Consider the following 11,012-nt stretch of genomic DNA (forward strand, 5'->3'; position numbering starts at 1 on the left):
CTTACAGCAGTGCAAACCCACTTCTGCAGGCACTGTTCCTAAGTAACATCAGTGTAATATTTCAGGCTTTGGCAGAAGGGAGGAAATGGGGGACAATGCAGCATTTTCAAGGATTTCTTTATTATCCAAGTTTACTATTGTCTAAAAACACCAATGTATTAAAGACCAAGATGGAAAGTTGAGCTCAGAAATTTGTAAGAACGCGCATTTTCAACCGCTGGTACAAAGAGCTGGTCTGTACTGCAAGAGGCATAGTTAAAAAACACTGCTCAGTATAAAAAAAAAAAGTGAATGTTTCCAAGGATCAAATAAATAATTTACAATGTAAAAAAAAAATTATAGAAATCCAACAGAGATGTGAGACTGCTGTTGAGAACCCACAGTCCTACACAGTAAATGTAAAAGCCCCCCCGTCATCAGACAGGCATCGCAAAATCACTGCCAACAGCTACACTTTATTGCCCGGCTGTTCCGAGGGGCTGCCGCTGTCCAAGGTCTTGGAAGAGCAGTCCCTGAGGACTTCCGAAGTGATATCCAGGCTTTCAGAAGAAGTGGATCTGCGCCCTTGTGTGGAGCTGATGATGTCCAAAGTTTTGGAAGAACGGGCACTGTAGCCTTTTGCACTGGCATCTCTTATGACGATCTCCTGCGTGGATGTAAACGTCAACGGGACAAAGCCCTCGCTGTCCGCTGTGAGAACGATCCAAGAGGAACCTGTGAGCACACGTAAACATCTGTTGATGATTTTTTGTGTAATTAGGTAACTTTAAGGTATAAAACCTATTTCTTCTAGAATTAAATGCTGCTGTATATTTACAGCTTTTCTAGCAAAAAAAAAAAAAAAGAAAAGAAAGTAAGTATGGGAAGACACAGGTTGTATAATGTCCAAAATAAAGGACACTTTGCAAATATGACAAATTTTGCCACGAGGAGATGAGAAAATAATAAATGCATGCTTCAAATGAGGAGGAGGAATAAAATTCTGAACAGAATTCATAAGCATACACACTTGTCTGTAAATAGGTATTGATAAACTACTTCACAGTGCTAAAGTGGTGTAGATACTGTAAAAAGTAGCGATTTAGTAAATTAAATTACAAATTAATGTAATAAAGACAATGCAGAAACCTCTTTTATTAATGTAATTTCAATATACTTAATTCCAATAAATACAAGGAAGAATACTGTGCAAATTCCATGTCTCTAGTCCCCTTGCTATTTGACTTCATCACTAGTGGGTTTTTTTTACAATTTGAAATAATTTACTGAATCTGAAACACTGACTTCTATCAATACATATAAACCAGAAAATGTTCATACTTGCATCCATTAAGCTGATGAAGCAAGAAAACAGAGCTCATGGGGGGGGTGAGGGAATTCAGAGAAACATTTCCAGTTGTTTGTAAATTTAAATTACATAACTTCACGTCACAAGTAAGGTCACAAGAAGATTGCAGCTTAAAAGCCCACAACACTTTAATCTTTTGGCTTAATATCTCATTTGGACCAAACTTGAAAATACCATTTGTAGTGGTTTGAACCTTGTTTTCCCCAGAAGCTAAGAGAAGTGGTAGACCCCAAGGGGTGGAAACCCCTGGAAGTTTTGAAGTTCTGCCCAATGGGCGCTCCTGCAGAAATGTAAACATACCACAACCAGACCGGAAAAGAAGAGTTGTAGTTTGGTTGTTGTGGAAGAGGTGGCCATGTTGTAGAGCCACGAGGAAGGGGCTCTGAGCCCCTTGGGGCCTCTGGCCCCCTCCCAGCCCCTGGCTGGGGGGCTGCAGGGACCTGGAACAGCATAAAGCTGGGCTAGGTGCCTGTAGTTATGCCGGGAGATGTTTTTCTCCATGGGCACAGAGCAGCAGCCGACGCTGACCAGAGAAACAGTGGCAGAGAGCCAGAGATAAGACCTGAACTGAAGAAGCAGCAGAAGCAACATGCAGCACTGCAGAGGAGACTCCTGGAAGGAGAGTCGAGGAAAGGAGAGCCAGCAGCTGAGAGCTACAGAGTTCTTGGGGGTAAGACTGATACCAGATCCCCCAAACCCCTTTGAGACCTCCTGGAAGGAGGAAGATGATGGACTCTTACTTGAAAGAGCCTTGAAGTGCGACATGCACTGTAGAAAGGAGCTAGAGAGCTCCGAGAGGAATGCAGGGGGAGTTGACCTTGGCTCTCCCCCCTCGCACTGCTGCCACGGTGGCAGCCTGAGAGACAGGGCACAGAGGCCCTGCAAGAGATACCAGACCGTCACGAAGACTCCCCTGTGTCTTCGTGATATGACGTGGTGAAACGACCTTGTCTGGGGTTACGAAGTCCACGGAAGACCCCTCGGTTGTGAGGCGATGGGGCCAAGAGAGAGGCTTGGATACCTCCCTTGTGGATGCTGGCAGAAATCCAGCTATCAGCTGCTGCATGCATGAGAAGAAGAAACCTGCTGCATTAGAAGATGCTGCTGTTCAGAGACTGGAAGGGATCTGTCCTTCTTTCCCTCCTGGACTTTTATTTGGAGGGGAGAAGAGATCTGATCCATTGTAAATACATATGTCATGGTAGAGATAGTTTGTGATCATGTGTATAATGTGATATGGTATTTATTTGTACAGTCATTGTAATATATTTCCCTTTCCCCCACCTTGAGTCTGGTGTGTTTTGTCTGGAAAAACCCATCTCACATTAGGTTGAGATGTGGGAGGGGGAATGGAGCTAGGGAATTGGATTTTTGGGGCTATCTCAAACCATGACACCATTCCTACTTTGCCCATTTATATTTCAAATAAACATATTCCAGCAACTAATTAAAGAGAAACAAAATTTGCACAAAGGTAAGAACAACAGCCTTAGGCTTTGGGATGGTTGCCCAATGGTCTGCAAGGAGGCAGACAGCAGACATGGTGGGGACAAAAGCTGGAATATAGTACAGGGAACACCTGGAGTAGTGGGAGATCATATCCCAAAAGTGTGTTTTCTACTTTTGCCATGAGTAAGGCACTCCAGATCGACACGTACACAGACACATGGGATGGGCATGGCATGAACTGGTAACAGCAGAGAGGACAACAGCAGTAAGACAGGCAGTTTTCCTCACTGCAAAAACTGATGTGAAATGCACTGCTAGAGTGTACAGAACTACTTCTTTGTTTATAAAAACTATAAGATTTCTTAAAGGAGACCAGATGCTGGAGCTACAGATTAAAATATAGAAAACTGTATTCCCCAAACCACCAGACAACCCTCATCTCCTTGTTACTTAGGCTTCTCTCTTCAGAACAGCTGAAAACATAAATAAAACAGTACTGACAGTAACTTCCCTGTGTAACCAGTTACTTGGTAAGGAGGTATCAATACATAAAAGTTTGCACTTTTTTTTTTATAATGTAAAGCTTCTTCTCAGTAAAAAGCCCAGAGAAGAAATTTTAAGTTCTAAAACAAATGAGCAAACTTTTATTAATAATCTTCCATTACTTATTCCTTGGGGTTTTCCCCAGATGGAATACACATATTGCTATAACTGAGTGTCACACAGAATCACAGAATCATGGAATGGTTTGGGTTGGAAGGGACCGTAAAGACCATCCAGTTCCAAACCCTCTGCCATGGGCAGGGACAACTTCCACTAGACCAGCTTGCTCCAAGTCCCATCCAACCTGGCCTTGGACACTTCTAGGGATGGGGCATCCACAGCTTCTCTGGGCAAGATGTGTTTAAAGTGTTTGTATTCCTGGATAATCACAACATACCATGCTGCATTTCCACAAGAGAGAGGTTGAATATCTGCTGGACGATGTTTAGGCAGAGTTTACCACCACAGAGAAGAACGGCCCGACTTTCATCTGAATCACTTCTGGAAAGCTGCTTCTGTAAATGCAAGAAAGAGTCCTCAGATGCTGTGACGTATATTTAAGCATAGATGTCAAAATGGCACTGATCAAAGCAGGATCAGACGTGCCTTCAGCGACATCATTTACAGAAATTCAAACGCTACATTCATTCAGACCCATTTGCAAGATTTATCCCTTAAAGTCTCAGCTCTCAAACAGCAGGTCTGTGAGTGACAGCAGCAAGGACCTGTGCTCATTCAGCACGTGTCAGAACACCAGGAGAGGAAATCATGCACTGCTGCTGAGGAAACCATGAGCTTCATCCGCAGCACAATCCTCACACTTATCCTTCCATCTGTGAGGGATATTTCCCCAGGGAGCTTGTAAAGCTGCAGGTTTTCTATCCTCCTCTGTCCCTGATCCACAACTTAAGAAGATGAGAGAGCTCCTGCTCATGAATGTTGGGGCAAATGACAGACTCACAAGTCAGAAGAGCTTGTTTGTCTCACCTCTGACCATTGCTGCCCCAAGGCTTAAATACAAAAGCATGTCCAAGGAATATGCCCAGTGGGGCAAAGTATTTTTTAAATCTGCTAAAGCTCAGTTTTTACCAATACTACAAACAGTGTCCTTGTGTAGGATAACATTCACAAAACCACATCACTTTGCAGGGAAGCCTTGATAACATCTCTGGATAATGACAAAAACATAATCAAGTAAATTCTGACTTCTTTTCCATGCTGTGGATGGATCCATGCACCCACAAGGAGAGTGTATAGCAGAGGGGAGGGTGGAGATCACAGAATCACATAATGTCCTGAGCTGGAAGGGACCCACAAGAATCACTGAGTCCAACTCCTGGCCCTGCACAGGACCATCCCAAGAGTCACACCATGTGCCTGAGAGTGTTGTCCAAACTCTTCTTGAACTCTGCCAGGCTTGGTGCTGTGACCACTTACCTGGGGAGCCTGTTCCAGTGCTCAACCACGTTCTAGGTAAAGAACCTTTCCCTAATATTCAACCTCAGCCTCCCCCCTCACACCTTCAATGCTCTTGTGCTGAAGATTCTCACATGCTCTTTGCCTTCTGCACTGCTAAACCCTGCCCTGTCAAAACCCAGCTTATTTGGGACATTTTGGGTTTCCTCAATGTTTTGTAAAATACAGCTAATCACCTGGACAGCAGAGAAACCATCAGGGCTCAGCACATGAGGTGAGGATCCCTGTTTGCCTGTTAATGATTTCTGAATCAAAAATACTCTGGCTGAAGTTAAAACTCAGCATTTTCTGCCAGACTTTCCAATGTCACTTGTAATTCAAAAGTCAAATGCTTTTCTTGCCACAGATCATCAGTGAGCAAAGTATGTAGGTGAAACTGAGGCACTACTTTAATTTGTGAATCTACGAGTGCAGCTAATCCAGCTCTTGGAATCACAGAATGCTTTGTGTTGGAAGGGACCTTAAAGATCACCCAGTTCCAACCCCCCGTCAGAGGGAGGGACACCTTCCACTAGACCAAGTTGCTTAGAGCCCCATCCAGCCTGGTCTTGAACACCAGGACAAGGTGATACTTAGAACTCAGTTTCAAACCACATGGAATAAGAGAACAGAGTACCAAAATTTAACAAAGATTTGTGCTAGCTCCAATTAAAGCAGGTTTCTAAAAAACACCTCAGACCTGCAGAGGGAAATGTTCACTTTTCAGACTAACACCCCAAACATAAATAATGTTTGAGCTAGAAAAATAAGTTGTTATAGTTATTAAATGTTTACAATGGAAAAAAGTGAAGAGAGCGAGGGAATATGATCTAGGACCTAAGAGTTCAATGCTACAAAAGCTGATATTAATTTTTTGCAATAAAGCTGAAAAACAAGAGCTTATTGAAAGGAAAATGGCAGTTTAGATGACTTTGAATATTGACTAAGGTTTATTAATCTGAATTCTAGAGGAGACCTACTAGATTTGTGCCAGGTTTTGATAATCAGGTAACTTACCCTTTCTAGCATGAGATTTGCAAGAGCAAATCTTTCAGCCAAGGAAAGTGTTTTTCACATGGAATTTCATTTTAAATCCATTTTTAAGCTATGTTAATGGAATTATCTATTGTGTCCCTAAGGGTCTCTTTTCTCCTCAGATGCTAATTAGCAACCTTTCTGTTTCAGAGCCAAAGCAATTTGCTTTTGTTTCAGTCTCCATTATTTTAGTTGTCCTCATAGGAGAGTGGGAGATGGATACCAATTCCCACGTGTGGAAATCTTCACTTGTCTAAATTTCTGAACATAAAGCTTTAGAAGTTGCCTAGGAAAAACATTCCCTTCCTAGAACTCCATATAGGGCTTTAATTCCACAACTGAGCTGCCACACGTGGGTCCTGTGGAGTCTGAGCAGCCTCTGTGCAGAGGGAGCAGGTATGAGCTGAGGGGCTCAGCCCAGCACAAGGGAGCTGCACATTCCCAGATATTCCATTGCTTTAAAAACACTGGAAGCCTGCTGAGTAATGGAACTTGTAACAGTAGTCCCATCTGCAGGAACAGAATGGAAATCTAATCCTATTGACCATTACTTGAGCATTACGAAGAACATACAGCCATAAACAGATTTCATCACTATGGTTTCCAATATTAAAATTACCTGGCAGGTGATGTTAACAAAAGAGGGTTCCTGAGAAGATGGATACACTGGAAGACTTCTCTTCCCAGATTTTAGCAGCTCAGTTAATTCACAGAGGTGCTGCTGCAATTCTGTGAAGTTACCAGACAGTTTTTCTATATTTCTCAAGAAGTAACTTGCCTCCTTTTCAGTTAACAGGTTATTCTTGTAAGAATTGGGTATTTTGGAAGCTGCCTCTGCCTGCCTTTTTGGAGACGTTGGCTTGTTTGATGCAGCAGACAGTGCCATGGTCCGATTGACTGGTTCAGCATCCAAAATCTCAACAGCTGGTGGTAAGTTCAGGGGAATCTTTTTGTCTTTGAAGTCGCTCACGTTCAACACAAGGTTTTGTTCATAAGTAGGACTCTTGATTTCTTCAATGAGTTTCCTTCGGCTCGTAGGGGACTGCAGGGCAGAGCGATCTGGTATCAGGAGCCCACGGCTTAGGGGGTGAACGTCTCTAGAGGGATCACGAGGAATGTTGGAAAGGTTCAAACTGGAACTGCCATTAACTGATGGAAATGTTGAAGGACCCATTTCAAATATCAGTTTCTTAATTATCAAACGGATCATGTATTTGTCTGACCTTGAAGAGGGAAGAAACGCAGGGTCACTGAATTTTTGGCTTCCAACCATTATCAGTAACAGTTTATTGGTCAAGAAGCACAAACCCTTTGGTTTCTCACTTTTCTCTAGTTGAATTTGCTGAATATTGGGTAAATTGGATGAAGTCAGTGAATAGACTAAAATAACATTACAAGTATTGGAAGCAACTGATACAGTTTGAGTTTTGGGGTCAAAAGCCATTATGTCAGGAACCAGAATGCCCGGGATGCTCGCTTTTTTGGTAGAGGTAACCTTTCTTTCAAAAGTCACCAAGATGAGGTGTGAAGAATCTTGGCCACTTCCCGTCAGGTAGTCCTTGGGCCTCAGGTGAAGGAGAGGGCTGGAATCAGCACCCTGCTTGCTAGAAAGTATGTGAGTGAGATCCACAGGAGATGTCACTACAGACAAGGACTTCTCAGAGTCCAGCGACTTCTTCCCCCCATCCATGGAATACTCCTCCTCTCCGCACAAGCTGGACTGAGAGGGGAAGGACTCGTTTTCAACACTTGATGGAACTTCAAATGCAACACCAGCATTTAAGCCACAGATCTTGTCTAGAGGGAGCTCAGTGGCAACGGCGACTTGGAAATTCTGCGTCGCCTCCACGGCACAGATGTAGCCTCCCACGTCAAAGATTGGGCAGAAAGAACAAGCACTCAGTGTTTTCTGAGCATCATCCCAAATGAAGGAGTGAAGGGCACTGCCCACCCCCACGACCAGGCGGTTGCCTTCCTTGGTCCAACAGGCACAGTGGATGAGGCCGCTGCCTTTGATCTCCGCGCTAATTCTGGAGTTGTTGAGGTGGACAGAGGGTAAGACGGAGGCGTCCCGGGTGGTCAGCACAGCCAAGACCTCCTTGCTGGGGTGCCACACACAGCCCTGGGGCAGCACAGGGTACGGCTCGCTGATGTCGCAGATCTGAGACACCAGGAGGTTGCTCCTGTCGGCGCCGTTGAAGCAGAGCTGCCAAATGGTGATGTGCTTCTTGTGCTGCACCGTGAGCAGGGCCGGGGCCTCGGGGGGACATGGGCCCCAGTACAGCCCGTGGACGTGCTCAAACTGACCAAAAACGCTCGAGTCACCAAATTTGGGCTCTCCGTTTTGAAGGTGTAATGCAGTCAAGATCACCTGCTTCCCATCTGTCCAGGCAAGCCCATGCACAGGGTGGATTGCCTGGCATAAGGCATTGAGGCCGGTTCGCAGAAGCTTTGCCTTTCCCAGCTCCATGATTTTTAAAGTGAGACATCTAAAAAAATGAGAATGAGAAATAAACTATTGTAGAGGATAGAGGACAATATCTGTATGATCACTTAGCTTCTGACCCTGCCAACGCTGGACTCGTCCTTCCAGTGAAGTCAATGTACATATAATGTTCATCTATGCTTAGTTACCAAACCCTAGAATTTTTAGTTTACGATGTTTCCACAGTGAAATGCAATTTTAAGAGAAAGAAACTTTGCTGTTTGCATAGCCTTACCATCAGATTTCTGCTGCATTTTCGTCGCAACACCAGCCCTTTCATTCTAATCAGCAAGTTGCTGTTCTCAGAATATTTTCTGATTTACTTCAGTATTAACAATTCTCAAAACATCACCTCTCGCTCTCAACTTCATGGACCATTTGTGATCAGATGAAGTAATCCCTTATGAGTATAACCAAGCATTAATGTATTATCTACAAATCTGATCCTGTCTTAAGCGTGTGAGAACGAGGAATTTGCATGTTTATTCCAAAAAGCTCTCTAAAAATGCAAATGCAGTTTTGAAGAAAGCTGGGATCAAAGCAGATTTTTCTGAAGAAATGAATGTGAAAAGAATTTAAAAGAAGCCATACACAAGGCACCAAGACTTTGGAAAAGTTGGGGATTTTACATGTATTTCTATGAGCTGTGAGCTCATAGAGCACAGCTGAGCACACTCTGAGTATAAAAGCCAATTCAAAGGAATCGATGGTTTCCTCATTTAAGGTTCTCCATAGGATTTGGCACAGCTGCAAAGCCATGGCACAGAATGAGTTGCAGCTCTAGTGGGAAACATGAAAAGCAAGAAGTGTTTGAGCAAGTCAAACTTTCAAACTGGGCAGGTTTACCCCAATGTGCAGTGCCTGGCACCACTTGGTATTTTAATTAACTATTGGTGGATGATCCTACACTTGGAGGAAGAGGATTGCAAGAGTGGATTTCAAAGACTAAAACTGCATAGAAAGTTACATTATGTTGATCAAGATAACTTCTTCTCAGACTAATAACAAGTGCAAAATAATATACTTATCAAAACAAAAAAACCCCACCAACTTGGATACCTCATCAGGAATAATCCCCTAAGTAGATGTATAGCAAAAAAGGATCTGGTGATCACAAATTTAATATTTCAGTAATGTGAGAAATTTGCCAAATAAAACAGTGTCATTCTGGAATGTTTTTAAGAGGGATGCCATATACTAGGCAGATAATTACCCCACTTCCACACTGCTAACAGCATCTCCAATGGAGTACTGCACATATTTCTGAGTCCAAGGATGATGGAAATGCCTAACAGAGCTCAGGGACCAGACAGACACAGGAAGTAAGTGAGTAAAGATTGTTAGTGGAAACTTGAGAACACCCACCAGCCTGCTGACAGGAGAACATGGATCCATTGCACTCCAGGTATACTCTCAATAGTGCAAAATAATAATCAGCTTAGTTTCAATAAAGATTTAGGTCAGCTATTAAGGAAAAATTGTGACTATAAGCAATAGCTAAGCATCGAAGCAGGTTACCTTGGGGAGTGGGGGGAAGGCAATCCATGAATTTCATAATCTGTAAGAGCCAATTAAGGAAATGCCTGTCAAGGATAAGTTTAAGTACACTGGATCCCACCTCACGGTGGGAAAGCACTACTGGATATATTTCCAACTCAACTTCTCCACCATCCACCTGGCTTCTCCTCTACACTCCAGCATAACCAACCCCAATCCCATCAAGCAGCCGCCACGTGCAGGAAAATTAACGCTGGGTGTTGGCTGTGCTCAGAACCCACGCGCTGCTGGGCAACACTTACTGATGGCAGGGAGACACGAGATAAGGCGCCTCACAGGACACGCCAAGATGCTAAAGCCTCCTGGGCCATCTGGAGAGGTCCCTGTGACACAAGAGATGTTTCCCACTATCCTGGCAGACCTGGAAGAGCAAAAGGAGCATTGGAGATCCACTGGCCATTGCCCTCCACTGCCTCGTGTCCAAACCCCCAACGCCTCCTGCAGCGCCCGGCCCGGGCCCAGCTCCCCGGGCAGGTGCCACACCACAGGCCGGGAGCTCGGCGAAACACGGAGCCCGCCCCAGCCCCTCGGGGCAGAGAAGCCGCTGCGAGGACTCCGCAGCCCGGGGCGGCCGCGGCTCCGGGAACGCCCAAACCCGCCCGCCCGCGTCCCCGCTCCCCGCGCGGGCCCGCCCGCACCGGTATTCCCCGCCTCCCCGCCGCGGCCGCAGCCTCGCTCACCTGCCCGCGGCCCGGCCCGCTCCGTTGAGGCGGCACCGGGGCCGCGTAGCCCCAGCAGCGCTAGGCTGTGGCGGGCACCGCCTTCCCGCACGGCCCGGGCCCGCCTCCCCTCCCGCACGGCCCCTCACAGCGCAGCACCGCCCGTCCGCTGGGGGCGCCCGCGCCGCCCCGCCTGGACGCGCCGCCCCGCCTGGACGCTCCGCAGCGGCCGCGCTCTGTGACCCATGGGCGGTGCCTGACGGGGCGGGCACCCCGCGCCGCTCCGCCCTGCCCGGCTGCCCTCGGCCGCCCCTGAGTGGCGGTGAGGGCGTGACGGGTATTGACGGAATGTTAGAAGAGACTCATCAGGATCATCGAGTCCAGCTCCTACCCCTGCACAGGACCATCCCAAGAGTCACACCATGTGCCTGAGAGCATTGTCCAAACGCTTCTTGAATTCTGTAAGGCTTGGTGCTGTGAC

The 11,012-nt window shown here is 45.8% G+C and overlaps 1 protein-coding gene across 1 annotated transcript; it reads right to left on the minus strand.

Moving 5' to 3' along the window:
* Window positions 1-100: 100 nt before the first annotated feature.
* On the minus strand, window positions 101-10,725 carry LOC114002881 (WD repeat and coiled-coil-containing protein). The gene is made up of 5 exons (XM_027749268.2): window positions 10,553-10,725; window positions 10,115-10,233; window positions 6,450-8,319; window positions 3,738-3,855; window positions 101-714 (listed from the first exon to the last, which is right to left on the minus strand). The coding sequence occupies exons 3-5, from the start codon at window positions 8,298-8,300 to the stop codon at window positions 449-451; spliced, it is 2,235 nt and encodes a 744-aa protein (XP_027605069.1). The 5' UTR covers window positions 8,301-8,319; window positions 10,115-10,233; window positions 10,553-10,725; the 3' UTR covers window positions 101-448.
* Window positions 10,726-11,012: the final 287 nt, after the last annotated feature.

The sequence above is a fragment of the Pipra filicauda genome, unplaced genomic scaffold (assembly GCF_003945595.2).
Source record: "Pipra filicauda isolate LSUMZ 115617 unplaced genomic scaffold, ASM394559v2 scaffold209_size2725305_pilon, whole genome shotgun sequence".
NCBI lineage: Eukaryota > Metazoa > Chordata > Aves > Passeriformes > Pipridae > Pipra > Pipra filicauda.